We start from the raw sequence: 16044 nt of genomic DNA, 5'->3' as shown, positions 1-16044 counted from the left end.
TTGTACATTTTTTCATTTATCTTTCTGTGCATGCAACATACATACCATACAGAATTTTCATGCTGATGTATACCTAGGGCTGTGACATCTTTTTCCCTGCCAGTTGGGTGTTTGGGAGAGAGGTTGTATCTGACCTCCTTACATGAGGTCCCCCCCCCCCCCTCCTGTACACTTGTGCCTTATGTTTCATATATTGTTTGTTATGTGATCATGTCTCAATAAATTACATATATTTTATATGTGTGTCTCCCACTTTTCTTTGGGGTTATTGTTTTTGTTTTTGGGTTGGCTCAGTGTTCTGTTCATTCCCCAATTGAAGTGTTTTTTAAATCTTGAACTGGAGGGTCGTTTTAAAGGTGTACTCCAGGAATTAAAGGGAGTCTGTCACCTCCATATGGTCATATACAGTGCTTACATGGCTCTGTAGCACACCTATACAGGATTGTAATAGTACCTTTGTCTTTAGACTTGCACCAGCAGGAAAAATTGAGTTTAATTCATATGCAAATGAGCACTTGCAAGTGCCCAGGGGCGGCATTCAGTGTGTAGATGCCCAGGCTGCTCTGCCTTCTTTTCACTTTACTTCTCCCCAGTCTCTGCCTTTGCCCGCCCTCCAAGTCTCTTGCCTCATCGATAGGTCCGGACTTGGAGGGCGGGCAAAGGAAGAGGCTGGGGAGGAGAAAAGTGAAGAGAAGGCAGAGCAGCCTGGGCATCTACACACTGAACGCCGCCCCTGGGCACTAGCAAGTGCTCATTTGCATATGAATTAAACTTCATTTTTCCTGCTGGTGCAAGTCTAAAGACAAAGACAAAGGTACTATTACAATCCTGTATAGGTGTGCTACAGAGCCATGTAAGCACTGTATATGGCCATATCGAGGTGACTCCCTTTAAGAAAATAAAAATACTTAAATATTACTTTACTATAAATATATTCCCAAATTTCTTGTGTTAAAATGGCTCGTTTTGTCTAAAGAGCGATCATTAAGAGATATACAATGGCTACCGTCCAATTAGTATATACAAAACCTGTCCTAATCACACAGGAGGACAAGTTACTTCACAGCACTGAGGTACAGAGCCGCCTCATCCTCCTCTCTGCTTGTCAGGAATTATGATCCTAAACACAGCTGATAACCTCTTTAGCTGAATCTCTGTAGGAATGGAGTTCATGAGGAGACATGAAGAACTGAGAGGACATACAGGACAGGCTGTCGCAATGGAGACTGCATACATGTGCTGCTGCTCATCAGTCACATTTAAGTATTTCCAGTCATTTTATTTTCGCAATTCCCGGACTATTGACATTTATATTTAACTTACATTATCAAGGCTTCCCATTCAAAGAAATTTTCTTCATTTATTGGGCCTGCAAGACAAAAAAATTGAATGTGCCTTCTGATCATAACACAAAGGTATAAAATTGCATTACTACTTAAAGACAATGACAAACCTGAAAAAAATGTTTCAAAGAATACTCGTCATAAAACCCCTTGACTAGGGCTGAAACGATTATTCGAATAACTCGATTAAATCGAGTCAAAAAATTCATCGATGCAGTTTCCCTGCATCGAGGAATCGTTCAGATCACGTGATCACGGAGCGGGAGTGAAATTAAGCGTCTCACTCACCGCTTCCGTGTCCTCCGGAGGCCAGAGAGGCAGGACTGAGCGGCCGGCACAGCTGAGGGAGGAGGAGGGAGTCTCTCCCTCCCCACTGTGCGCGGCTGCCGCTGAAGACCAAGTAGGAGGAGGAGGGGAGGGAGGGACTGAGTAGGAGGAGGAGGGGAGGGGAGGAACTGTGGCCACTGCGCCACCAATGAATGTGCCGGCCATATCCCACAGGGTCTCCCTCCCCCCCCCCCCATCATTGGTGGCAGTGTCAGTTCCGATCGGAGCCCCAGCAGTGTAATGCTGGGGCTCCGATCGGTTACCATGGCAGCCAGGACGCTGCTTAAGTCCTGGCTGCCATGGTATGTTAGTGAGCAGAGAGCAGCGCATTATACTCACGTGCGCTGTGGCCGGCGGTCGCTCCTTCTCATAGGTCTGTGCGGCGCATTGCTAATGCTGTAAGCATTAGCAATCCGCCGCACAGACAGAAGAAGGAGCGACCGGCGGCCACAGCGCACGTGAGTATAATGCGCTGGGGCATATCAGAGGCTGGGGGAGGCAGATCAGAGGCTGGGGGGAGGCAGATCAGAGGCTGGGGGGAGGGGGGGAGGCAGATCAGAGGCTGGGGGAGGGGGGAGGCAGATCAGAGGCTGGGGGGAGGGGGGAGGCAGATCAGAGGCTGGGGGGGAGGCAGATCAGAGGCTGGGGGGGGAGGCAGATCAGAGGCTGGGGGGGAGGCAGATCAGAGGCTGGGGGGGGAGGCAGATCAGAGGCTGGGGGGGGAGGCAGATCAGAGGCTGGGGGGGGAGGCAGATCAGAGGCTGGGGGGGGAGGCAGATCAGAGGCTGGGGGGGGAGGCAGATCAGAGGCTGGGGGGGGAGGCAGATCAGAGGCTGGGGGGGGAGGCAGATCAGAGGCTGGGGGGGGAGGCAGATCAGAGGCTGGGGGGGAGGCAGATCAGAGGCTGGGGGGGGGGGAGCCAGATCAGAGGCTGGGGGGGGGGGACCCAGATCAGAGGCTGGGGGGGGGGGGAGCCAGATCAGAGGCTGGGGGGGGGGGGGGAGCCAGATCAGAGGCTGGGGGGGGGGGAGCCAGATCAGAGGCTGGGGGGGGGGGGAGCCAGATCAGAGGCTGGGGGGGGGGGGGGAGCCAGATCAGAGGCTGGGGGGGGGGGGGCCAGATCAGAGGCTGGGGGGGGGGGGAGCCAGATCAGAGGCTGGGGGGGGGGGGGAGCCAGATCAGAGGCTGGGGGCAAGCAGATCAGAGGCTGGGGGGAGGCAGATGGAGAGAGAGTGGTTAATGGAGGCTGCAAGCACCACCTTGGCATGTATAAAGTTATTGGTTTAGAGAGGGGTTAATGAAGGCACCTCCAAGGTGCTTTCATTAACCTCTTCAGACCAATAACTTTATACATGCCTAATGCCAAGGTGCTTCCATTAACCCCTCCAAACCCAATGGGCATGTATAAAGTTATTGGTTTGGAGGGGTTAATGGAAGCACCTTGGCATTAGGCATGTATAAAGTTATTAACCCCTTCAAACCAATAACTTTATACATACCTAATTACGTACGTTATTTTAAGTAGCTTTTTCTTATTAGATTACTCGATGAATCGAGAAATATAATCGATAGAATACTCGATTACAAAAATATTCGTTTACTGCAGCCCTACCCTTGACTTTCTCACAATAAACTGCATTTTTAAGGCGCTCATACAAATTACATAAATGTGGGCTGAAATGGCCAGGATAGGTCATCAATATATAGGACCGGACAACCCCTTTAAGTGCAATGAGATGACTAGATTAGCAACTGCTCAATTTCTCCCTAGTTTTCTGGTGAAAAAGACCCCCATATGTAGTATGCTCTCTGACTAACTGGGGGAGTGATAATATACACAGCAATTAGCAATGTTACCCCTCACTCTGGGGTTATCTACAGTTACACAGTGAGGACAAAAAACTGCATAAAAGATCAATTTCAGATGCAGTTTTTTTTTTTTTTTTTTTTTGCATGGTGTGTACTAGACCTTTCATGAAATCTCATCCACATTGCTGGTATTGTAAAATGCTGCACATTTGCCACAAGCCCTGTGTGGATGTACCCTAGAAAGGCATTTATGAAGAGCTGAGATTGTGAGGTTATGTCATGGAAACGTACCTGCCACAATCCCTTCTGGTGGATTCAGTGTTAGTTCTGAAATAAAAATAGAAAGGAAAAATTAGATCAAAATGAAAAAATAAATAAAAATAATAAGAAATAAGGATGGTTCCACTAGTTTAATTGGCTGATAAATGTTACACTATTCAGTATATTTGGAACCAGTACCACTTGGAATCGAACCAAAGTTCAGGAAATGTTTTTTTTTACAGTACAAATTAATTTATGAAGTTATTATCTGAAGTCCTTTGGCTCATCGGAGCCAATACATTCTAATACTGTATGGAGCTCCTGCTCCGTACAGTATTGGAACAACGTTTTATGCGAATCGACTTTGGATGTTTCATCCAAAGCCGATTCGCTCAAATCCCTACTGCTGAGCATATGGGTTAATATGTAGGAGAAGGTGGACCAGAATGTCAAGCACAGGAGATGAAAAAAAACAAGTGGTTAATGAACATGAATTGTGCTAACTGTACTTAATTGTCAAGTGTTCTGCATTTTTAACTCTCTATGCTTAAATGTCTTTGGGTAACATAACATCTATGAGTTATTCAAGAAATATAGGGGCACACTGATTAAGACCGGCGTTTTAGATGCCTTTCTTAATAAAGCCCCTGCTCTGGAGGTTGATTGCCGAAATTATGAAGAGGCTCCGGTCTTCCCATAAGTTCGGCGCATCCAGCGCCAGTTCTAAATGTAAGACAGCTTGTAAGAGCTGTCTTACAGTTATATCATTTTCTATGACCAAAGGCCTCAAGCACGAGACCGTGCCGTTTTTTGCAGTCCGCAAACCGTGGATCCGCAAAAAACGGAAGCCGCCCGTGTGCCTTCCGAAATTTGCGGAACGGAACAGGCGCCCATCAATGTAATGCCTATTCTTGTCCGCAAAGCGCGGACAAGAATAGGACAGGTTATATTTTTTTTGCAGGAGGGTCGCGGAACGGAGCAACGGATGCGGACAGCACACGGCAGCAGATCTGTCTGATCTGCTGCAAATCGTGGCTGTCGGCCAGACAAAAAAACAGCCAAAATCCCGCATTTATGTCGGTTCACTGCCAGACCTCATTGCAGTCAATGGGGATCTGGCGGTCAAGTAGAGGATCTGGCAACGTTCTGTGCCGGAACAGCCTGCCAGATCTCCTAACGGAGATGTGTATGAGACCTTAGACATCTGCAGGGAAGAATGTGCTCTGTGAGGCAAGAGCTTCCAGACCAACTGTTCTCTGTCTCGTCCAGATAATAGGATAAAACTGGCCCACAATAACACAAATTACAAAAGACAATTTTCAGAGAAAGGAAAGTGAAAAAGAAGGATGTGACACAACAGTCACATGCAACTAAGGCCTCATGCACACGACCGTTGTTGTGTTCCGTTCCGCAAAATGGGGTTCCATTGTTCCGTGATCCGTTTCCGTTTGTTTCCGTGTGTCTTCCTTTATTTTTGGAGGATCACCAGACATAAAGGAAAGTAAAAAAAAGTCTAAGTCAAGTTTGCCATGCAAATCATAGGAAAAAAACTGATGCGGACACGGATGACAATCTTGTGTGCCTCCGCGTTTTTTCACCGTCCCATTGACTTGAATGGGTCCGCGAACCGTTTTCCGTGAAAAAAATAGGACAGGTTCTATTTTTTTGACGGACTGGAACCACGGACGCAGATCACAAACGGTGCATTAGCTGAGTTTTCAACGGACCCATTGAAAGTCAATGGGTCCGCAGAAAATCACGAAAAACAGAACAACGGACACGGAATGAAACAACGGTCGTGTGCATGAGGCCCAACAGAGTGACCCTACAGCTAGTCCCTGCGTAGATCTAGCCATTCCAGAACTCCTACAGAATCTAAGTGCATACAATAAATGTGAATTATTATGATTTATAATAATAGGTCATCATTTTCTATAGATATTTCCTATTAATACAGGCTCCAGTGCTCGGGCCATACAATGTCTACAGACTAGGAGCTGGGAGAGAATGCACGTATTTCAAAGCCTTGCGCCTACTCTCTTAACCACATCCCATTGATAATTACTAGATTTAAGTGCCTTGTTTACACCCATTACTAGTGCGGGGCTTTTTGTGTTTGTGCGGCTTCTAACATCCAATCCTTTCGCCAGCAGCTTTGAAGTTCAGCTTTCGTGACCAGGAGATGGGCAGAGTAAGCGTCCAGTCAGCTGTCTGTGGCCCAGCTGCAGGACATGAGTGCCAGACCTGTGACTCAGAGGGCACACCAGAACAAGGCTGGACGCTGACAAATGTGCTCAGTCCAGATGGGAAACCTTTAGATATGGAGCAGCAGTCCGTAACAGACGGCCAACCTGAAATTAACACTTCTCTGAGTCAGCCTCTTAATTATAAGGGTTAAGAATCCTGTCCTATATGGCACCCACCCACACTACCGATAAAAAGTCAAAAAACATGGCCTCGTTTAAAGGGTGTTTCAGTAATATTTTTAAGAATGCTTGTCAGAAGGGGTTAAAACTTAAAAATGAATCACGTCTCCATTCCAATGCTGCTCCAGTTTCCATTGCTCTTTACCTCCTGGTTTTGGCTCGGCTCTTTGTGACCAGTATTCTTAAACAACAAAATACAAAAACAGAAAAAATAACTATGCCTATACAGTTGCATATATCTGCCACAGACTAGCTTTAAAGAGTTTTTTTTTTTTTTTTTACTGTTGATCTATCCTTTGAATCAGTGGGGGTCCCGGGTGTCTGATACCAATCTAGCGAATAGGTGTAAAAAAAATAAAGGCTCACAGCTCTGGTGGTGATAATGTAAAGGACAACCTTTAGGTATATGCACCACAAGTACGAGCAGACTGTGATAATTCAGGGTTAGTTCTTAAAGTAATAGAAATCCTCAAAACCCAGTTACCAGGGAAACACTGATAGAGCAATGATAATAATCTGTAACTTGCACCTGTCACCAGATACATACCTTTAGGACATGTTTTTGCTGCACTGTGGCCACATTATATCTGTGTACCTTTGTTTTCATAGTATGCCGAGCTAACCGCACAGTCCTTTAATTTAAGAGAAACGTAAACCAGGAAAGCCTCCATTAAAAGCATGCATTTTCTCCGACCGCAGTGGTCATAGAGCCTGTATCTCAGCAGCCGATCACAGCTGGGGTTACGACAATTCAGAAGTGAGATGTGCAGAGTAGGAATGTGATTAAAAGAAAGGACTTCAATTAAAGAAGTTCTATAAAGCTGACACGTCCTAAGCTCCAAGGATTCAACGTCTGCTTAAAGTCTGCTACTCAATCGACAGGAAGGTTCTTTGTGATCTTAAGCCCCAAAGTCCCACTCCTCAGTCCACCGTCCACCCCCCCTCCTGCAGTCACACTTTCACCCCAGACAGAAGTAAAAGAGCAATTAAATATTTGGGGAATAAAATACTGACAACAAATTATCCAGAAGAAGGATGGGGGGGAAACCATTAAACTTGCTAAGTCAGCAAAGTCACAAATTTTTGTGTAAAAATGTGCAACTTTGTGCTCTTTTAGGCCACATTCACCACATTTTTGAAATGGCAGGAGTGACGTGGACAGAGGTCAGTGGCAGGGGACATAGATTTGAATATCAGGTGCACAAAGAGCCAGCCATGATCCTAATTTACAAAGTAGGTGGATCTCAGCACTAAGAAGAGCAAGACTGGCATATTAAGTGTCAGCGTCCCACACAAGTGGACATCTAATATACCGTCATCTGTATATCTGCTTGTGGATTGAGCTTTTCCAGAGTCCTGGGATATGAAACAGGGCCGGTTATGTAGGAAAACACTAGAATAGGCAGATTAACATGACTCTGGAAGAGCTAGGTGCCAATCCCTGTGGGCACTATAATGCCTGCCACATGGTCACTCAGAACAGACATTACTCAGAAAAGGAGCACCTTTAATCACCACCTGATATGTCATTGAGACATGGCTAAAGATGTTACTGGTGAGGGTCTGCGTCACTAGAAATGCCCCTTGAGAGCCATACTCCTTTCTTTTCTGACGACTATTATAGTGGACTGGAGAATTAAAACGAAAAAAATCTCTGAGTTGGAAGATGAAGGGGATTGCGGTGTGATCCCAGGTCATAGCCCCTGCCAATGGCATCTTCTGACTCAGTCATACGCCAGAAGATGCTTTAAAGGGGTATTCCAAGATTTTATTACTGAGGACCTACCCTCAAATTAGGCCATCAATATCTGACAATTGGGATCCAACATCCTACTCGCTCACCAGAGAAGCTTTGGGGGCCCGAACTACACCATTGGTTACAGCAGCGCTACAGTTACCAGTTCCATGCACTGCACGGTGTTGATCCATTGCCCAAGCTACTCTGAAGAAGCTGTTCATGAGGGTGCAGGGTGTGGGGCCCCTGCCGATCAGATACTGAAGGATAAGTCATCAATATTAAAATCCTGGAATACCGCTTTAAGGACTAATGTTTGCTGTCTACCGGTAACAAGCATCAATCGACAAAATAGCAAGTCAGTCGGCACACAGCCAAGTACTGTACTCCCCACCTCATGGAGCCGCACCGCACATACTTGACCAGCCGCTCCATTCATTTTGGTGTACAGCAGGGCTCGACAAATCCCAGGCGCCAGGTCGCCATGGCGACCAGGAATTTAGTCCTGGCGCTTGGGTATTTGTCAGCCCGTTTTCAAAGGTGCCTGGGCGATGGGTGCGGAGCGCTGTTCTGTCCGGAGGCAGCACAGGAGTGGAGATGAGCGGAGAGCTGTGTGACGGTGCCTTAGGTTCCCTATACCCGGCTGCTCTTTGGACACGCTCCCTGCCCATGGCTGAGCGTACGCCGCGGAAGTCCACTGTGACAGACGTGATGAGGAGAAGCGCCGCCCTGCCCCCAGCGGGCTCGGGCCACCCATGTGCTCTATAAGCGGAATGCAGAGTCTGGCCTGGCAGCACGTTAAGCAGCTGCTGTGTCTGATGGGCCGGAGGCCTGACCTGCTGTGCGGGGGCCATAGCGCTGACCTGCGCCCTCCTCGTGGCTCTCAGGTTCACCTGCAGGTAACTTACACGCCTCCAGTGCAAATTACTACTACTCTCATCCAAGTGAGGCAGGAGCCTGAGGTGTCAGCACATGTACACTGTATGCCATAGTCCTATATACTGTACATATATCATGGTCCTGTATACTGCGTATGTAACACAGTATACAGCACGTACACTGAATGTCAGTCATATACTGTACATATATCATGGTCCTGTATACTGCGTATGTAACACAGTATACAGCACGTACACTGAATGTCAGTCATATACTGTACATATATCATGGTCCTGTATACTGCGTATGTAACAGTATACAGCACGTACACTGAATGTCAGTCATATACTGTACATATATCATGGTCCTGTATACTGCATATACCATACTATACAGCACATGTACACTGCATATGTAACATGGTATATATGGGCTCTATGGAGAAGTGGGGGGGGGGGGAGCACTATGGGGGAATCTACTGGGGGCTTTATGACGCGGCTCCGCCTGGCTCCTAACTTTTTTAGCTGGCTCCTAGATTCCAAGGAAATTTGTCAAGCCCTGGTGTACAGGGTCCCCACGGGACAGGGAATAACAATCAGACTGATGAAGGCAAAGATCGTAATAATGCCTGTACAAGCGTCATAGATGCCTGTTCAGTCTGAAGTGTATTAATTTCAGAGCAGTGCGGGCTGTGTCATGTTTGCTTTTATGATAGATCCGGCAGGCTGTTTCGGCTGGGAACAACCTGACAGAGATCGGGCTGCAACCCGGTTTTCATCTGGCTGATTCTTGGCATGTTTGCCAGGTTGCTGCCGGATCTCCGCCTGTCCCCATTATAGTCCGCCATTGTAATTACACTGCACCACAGATGACATGTAGTGTAATAACCAGGAAGCAGCGTTAGCATGGAGCGTTGCATCCTCTTCAAAAAGCTGATCAGCGGTGGTGCTGGGCGTCAACAGGTCATCAATATAAATGTCAGGACAACCCCTTTATCATGTAGGCATATGTATTGTTTATTTGAGTTACTGCAACTTTCATACTCCTCCTTGGCTAAAAATAGGGGAGTATTTTTCCTCTTCTAGAAAAAAATGTAGAGAGGTCTCTGGGTGGGACCCTCACTAATCTAATGCCTCATTCACACGTCCGTGTCCGTGCTCAAATCCATGAGAAGGTGGTCAGTGATGCCTCCATGAAGCTGTCTGTGAAGGATCCGTGTTGGGTCAGTTTTTTGCTGTCCGTGTGCCATCTGTGTTTCACTGACACTGAACAGCTGAAAAATAATTTTAAAAGCATCTCTTCCTAATGATCCATGAAACACTGATGCAACACGGATGGCATCCGTGGCTTTCGTGGACCCATAGACTATAATGGGCATGATGGATCCGTGAACACGGACAAAATAGAGTATGCATCCGTGCTAAAACACTGATGTGTGAACACACACATTGAAATGAATGGAGACGTGTGCTGTCCGTGGAGAAGACTGACGTGTGAATGAGGCTTAATAGTTAACCTCTCTTCTGTGCATAGAGGATGGATTCTAGCGAAAATACCCCTTTAGTGAGCACAAATAAGGTGCAAATTGGGGTCATCCATTTTGTCCAATTTATTGGTAGTAATCCTGATGGATTTAGAGAGGAGACATCACGAACTATGTAAAATGCACTAATATATCAAAGTTGCTCCATTACAAGGAACACTTACAGAAAGAGAGAAAAGGAGCACGTTCACACAGGTCAAGATAAATGTGGCCATGAAGACATGTCAACAGGGAGACATTAATGGGGTGAATACACCCCTGTGTCACCGGCATTTATTAGGATGTGGTATAAGGAGTGAGCAGTGGGGGGTTTGTGCCCATATAGATGTACAAGACGTATATACCTTCAGTACAGCTTGAGCTCTTGTTTACAGAGGCGTGAGCTCTGGTGCTCCAGAACATGCTGTGGAGGGTGATGGAAGTCCGATGACTCACAAAACACGTCACTCAGTAATGATCAATACAATGCCACCTATTCACCACTTGTTTCTGCTTTGAGGACAACATTAAACTTATGACCCAGAAGATTCTGGACGAGACACCGTCTTAGGCTCCATTCACACGTCCGCAAAATGGGTCCGCATCCTTTCTGCAATTTTGCGGAAAGGGTGCGGACCAATTCATTCTCTATGGGGATGGAATGTGCTGTCCGCATCCACATTTGCGGATCCGCACTTCCGCATCCGTGCTTCCGTTTCCGCAAAAAAATAGAACATGTCCTATTCTTGTCCGCAATTGCGGACAAGAACAGGCATATTCTATTATGTCGGCAATGTGCGGTCCGCAAAATGCGGAAAGCACATTGCCGCTTTCCGTGTTTTGCGGATCCGTGTCTCCGTGTATCCGCAAAACACATTGCGGACGTGTGAATACAGCCTTAGATCACATTACGTATGATCAGGGAGAGATCAGTCTGGACCGAAGAACATAGTAAACAATGCAAGAGTAAAGTATTCATAGGACTAGGGTTGCAGCTATCGACTATTTTTGTAATCGAGTATTCTATCAATTAATCCAACGATTAATCGAGTACTCTACTAACAAAAAACTAATGAAAAGAACATTTTTTCTTTATAAAAACACATCAGCCCCCCCTCGTGCCATCAGCTGCCCCCCAGCGCCACCATCTCCCCCTCCTAGCCATGTCCCCAGCGCCAGTGAAATAAAATACTGACCTATCATCCTGTAGGGGTGCCGCTCCACAGCTCATCCTCTTCTCTGCACGCTGCATACAGCGACAGGTCATAGTGCGCGCTTACGTGCACTATGTCCTGACATTGTGTCAGGATGAAAGTGCAGCGCGGTGAGGGTCGGTAGGTGACCACGGAGTGGTGAGTAATAGCAAGCGCTTCACTCCCGCTCCATGGTCACATGACACAAACAAATCCTTGATGCAAAACATTTGCATCAAGGATTTTGTGTGTAAAATTACTGGATTCAATCGAGTAATCGTTTCAGCTCTACATAGGAGGTTAGAGAAGAACAAAAAATAGGCACATTACACTTGAGACTGGAACTGTGTTGTGGCTCCCTCTTCAGGCAATCATATATACTACATGCCAAAGTCATGAAGATGCAGCACTATTTCTGAAAGAAAGCAGTCATGTTTTTCTAATCCTGGACAACCCCTTTAACCGCCTCCGGATCGCCTAACGAAGGATCGCGGTCCGGAGGCGGCAGCTCTGCGCACAGTCACGCATATATGCGTCATCTCGTGAGACGCGAGATTTCCTGTGAACGCGTGCACACAGGATGGGAAGGTCAGCGAGTGGATCTCCAGCCTGCCAGCGGCGATCGTTCGCTGGCAGGCTGGAGATGCGATTTTTTTAACCCCTAACAGGTATATTAGACGCTGTGTTGATAACAGCGTCTAATATACCTGCTACCTGGTCCTCTAGTGGTCCCTTTTGCTTGGATCGACCACCAGAGGACACGGGCAGCTCTGTAATAAGTAGCACCAAACACCACTACACTACACCCCCCCCTGTCACTTATTAACCCCTTATCACCCCCCTGTCATTGATCACCCCTCTGTCATTGATCACCCCCCTGTAAGGCTCCATTTAGACGTCCGTATGATTTCTACGGATCCACGGATACATGGATCGGATCCGCAAAACACATACGGACGTCTGAATGGAGCCTTACAGGGGGGTGATAACCCCATATAGACTCCCTGATCACCCCCCTGTCATTGATCACCCCCCTGTAAGGCTCCATTCAGACGTCCGTATGTGTTTTGCGGATCCGATCCATGTATCCGTGGATCTGTAAAAATCATACGGACGTCTGAATGGAGCCTTACAGGGGGGTGATCAATGACAGGGGGGTGATCAGGGAGTCTATATGGGGTGATCACCCCCCTGTTATTGATCACCCCCCTGTAAGGCTCCATTCAGATGTCCGTATGTGTTTTGCGGATCCGATCCGTGGATCCGCAAAACACATACGGACCTCTGAATGGAGCCTTACAGGGGAGTGATCACCCATATAGACTCCCTGATCACCCCCATGTAAGGCTCCATTCAGACATTTTTTTTGGCCCAAGTTAGCGGAAATTTTTTTTTTTTTTTTTGTTTTGTTTTTCTTACAAAGTCTCATATTCAACTAACTTGTGTCAAAAAATAAAATCTCACATGAACTCACCATACCCCTCACGGAATCCAAATGCGTATTTTTTTTTCGACATTTATATTCCAGACTTCTTCTCACGCTTTAGGGCCCCTAAAATGCCAGGGCAGTATAAATACCCCACATGTGACCCCATTTCGGAAAGAAGACACCCCAAGGTATTCCGTGAGCGGCATATTGAGTCCATGAAAGATTGAAATTTTTGTCCCAAGTTAGCGGAAAGGGAGACTTTGTGAGAAAATACAAAAAAAAAAAAATTTCCGCTAACTTGTGCCAAAAATAAATAAATTTCTATGAACTCGCCATGCCCCTCATTGAATACCTTGGGGTGTCTTCTTTCCAAAATGGGGTCACATGTGGGGTATTTATACTGCCCTAGCATTTTAGGGGCCCGAAAGCGTGAGAAGAAGTCTGGGATCCAAATGTCTAAAAATGCCCTCATAAAAGGAATTTGGGCCCCTTTGCCCACCTAGGCTGCAAAAAGGTGTCACACATGTGGTATCGCCGTACTCAGGAGAAGTTGGGCAATGTGTTTTGGGGTGTCATTTTACATATACCCATGCTGGGTGAGATAAATATCTTGGTCAAATGCCAACTTTGTATGAAAAAAATGGGAAAAGTTGTCTTTTGCCGAGATATTTCTCTCACCCAGCATGGGTATATGTAAAAAGACACCCCAAAACACATTTCCCAACTTCTCCTGAGTACGGCGATACCAGATGTGTGACACTTTTTTGCAGCCTAGGTGGGCAATGGGGCCCACATTCCAAAGAGCACCTTTAGGATTTCACAGGTCATTTTTTACACATTTTGATTTCAAACTACTTACCACACATTAGGGCCCCTAGAATGCCAGGGCAGTATAACTACCCCACAAGTGACCCCATTTTGGAAAGAAGACACCCCAAGGTATTTCGTAATGGGCATAGTGAGTTCATGGAAGTTTTTATTTTTTGTCACAAGTTAGTGGAATATGAGACTTTGTAAGAAAAAAAAGAAAAAAATCATCATTTTCCGCTAACTTGTGACAAAAAAATAAAAAGTTCTATGAACTCACTATGCCCATCAGTGAATACCTTAGGGTGTCTACTTTCCGAAATGGGGTCATTTGTGGGGTGTTTCTACTGTCTGGGCATTGTAGAACCTCAGGAAACATGACAGGTGCTCAGAAAGTCAGAGCTGCTTCAAAAAGCGGAAATTCACATTTTTGTACCATAGTTTGTAAACGCTATAACTTTTACCCAAACATTTTTTTTTTATCAAAGACATGTAGAACAATAAATTTAGAGAAAAATTTATATATGGATGTCGTTTTTTTAAAAAAAATTTACAACAGAAAGTGAAAAATGTCTTTTTTTTAAAAATAATCGTTACATTTCGATTAGGCCGAATGCACACGTGAACAACGGCCGTGTGCATTCGACCTTAATAACAAAAAAAGTAAAAATGTCAGCAGCAATGAAATACCACCAAATGAAAGCTCTATTAGTGAGAAGAAAAGGAGGTAAAATTAATTTGGGTGGTAAGTTGCATGACCGAGCAATAAACCGTGAAAGAAGTGTAGTGCAGAAGTGTAAAAAGTGGCCTGGTCATTAAGGGTGTTTCAGCTAGGGGGGTTGAAGTGGTTAAAGGCTATGGACACCTTTTGGGGGCATTTTTTTAATACTGCATTCTACTTAGCGAATTTTCCGCTTTATAAGACACACATTTTTCCCCCCAAAAGTTGGGAGAAAATGGCAATGCGTCTAATAAAGCGAATACAAGTGAGCGCTTCCTTTGTGGAAGTGCTGCCTAGTATGCAGGAGTCACAGGGAGCGAAGTGCTGCCGATACTCCCCTCTCTCTGCCTGATCTTCTCTGGGCACCGCGCTGCACTGTCCTGGCTGCGTACAGCATCAGGACGTAGTGTGCACACCATGACCTGACGCTGCACGTGGGGGCACAGAGAAGATCAGGGAGTGCGACTGCAGAAGAGACCACTGGACCTGATGAGTGGCGGCGAAGCAGGAGAGGTCGCCCCCGATCTTCCGGTCCGCAGCGCCGGAAAAAAAAAATAGAACATGTCCTATTATTGTCCGCAATTGCAGAATAGGCAGTTCTATGGGGGTGTCGGCCGGTTGTATTGCGTATCCAGCAGAGAACTGCTCTGTATCCATTATCTCTAGTTCCTTAACCCCTTAGTGACAGCAATAAGTCTTTTAACATCTGCCACTAAGGGTCCTCAGGCTGGGCCACCGTCTTTTACAGCGGCCCAGTCTAAGCAAAGCACAGGTCTCCTGTGCAGCAGAAAGCTGGGGCTTTGCTCTCATATGAGACACCTGTGGGCAATAGCGTTCGGGGCATGTAAGAAGTTACAAAGGGAGCAGACTGCCTCGTTCTCCCACTGGCACCCTGCAAATGAGATTCCGGGGGGCTGAAGTCAGTGCCCCAGGCCTGCCTCCAATGTTTCCCAGCAGGCTGCGCCTCTCTGGCGTACCCTGCTGGTGAATGTCAGTATAGCACTGACATTAAAATGCACTGCACTATAGGAATAATGCAATGAATTTTAGAAGCGATCAAAAGATCACCTATTACAATCCCCTTGTGGAAAATGTAATGGTTAAAAAAAAAGTTAAAAAAATTAATAAAAAAATTCCACAAAAAACGCTTTTCAATTGAAAAAAAAAAAAAAAAAAAAAATCTCCACATATTTGGTATCGACGTGGGTCTAACGATCTGCACTACACAACAGAATTGCTGCCTTTTGCTTATTCGCCACCAAAAAAAACCAATAAAAGCAATCAAAAAGTATTATGTGCCCCAAAACAGTGGTCCTCAACTCCAGTTCTCAAGGCCCACCTGCCGGTCATGTTTTCAGGATTTCCTTAGTATTGGGCAGCTGATATAATTAGCTGTGTTATATATTGGAGGCGTGGCGATCTCCATGCAGCCATGCACACCTGACCAGTTAGTCTGTCCTGGAGGCTGGTTTTAAAGTCGGTATAAAACGGAGTCTGCTTTTATAGCGCCTACCAGTAGCCATTTGGCTCCAGGAGAAGTATATAGTGGGCTCAGCATGCATGTTGGTACTTGCATCCCTGGATCCGATGGA

General features: G+C 46.2%; 1 protein-coding gene across 1 annotated transcript in view; it reads right to left on the bottom strand.

Annotated features, from left to right (window-relative positions):
- Window positions 1–16044, bottom strand: part of UBE2G2 (ubiquitin conjugating enzyme E2 G2) — a 64274-nt gene that overhangs the window by 28274 nt on the left and 19956 nt on the right. Inside the window, exons 2-3 of the mRNA XM_044303431.1 lie at window positions 3771–3806; window positions 1324–1369 (exon numbers count right to left, since the gene is read on the bottom strand). Coding sequence (XP_044159366.1) covers window positions 1324–1369; window positions 3771–3806 — 82 coding nt within the window. The remainder of the gene's footprint in view (window positions 1–1323; window positions 1370–3770; window positions 3807–16044) is intronic.

This window comes from Bufo gargarizans, chromosome 8, assembly GCF_014858855.1.
Source record: "Bufo gargarizans isolate SCDJY-AF-19 chromosome 8, ASM1485885v1, whole genome shotgun sequence".
Lineage (NCBI taxonomy): Eukaryota > Metazoa > Chordata > Amphibia > Anura > Bufonidae > Bufo > Bufo gargarizans.
The sequence above is the reverse complement of the archived record's forward strand: the minus strand, read 5'-3'. Positions and strand labels throughout refer to the sequence as shown.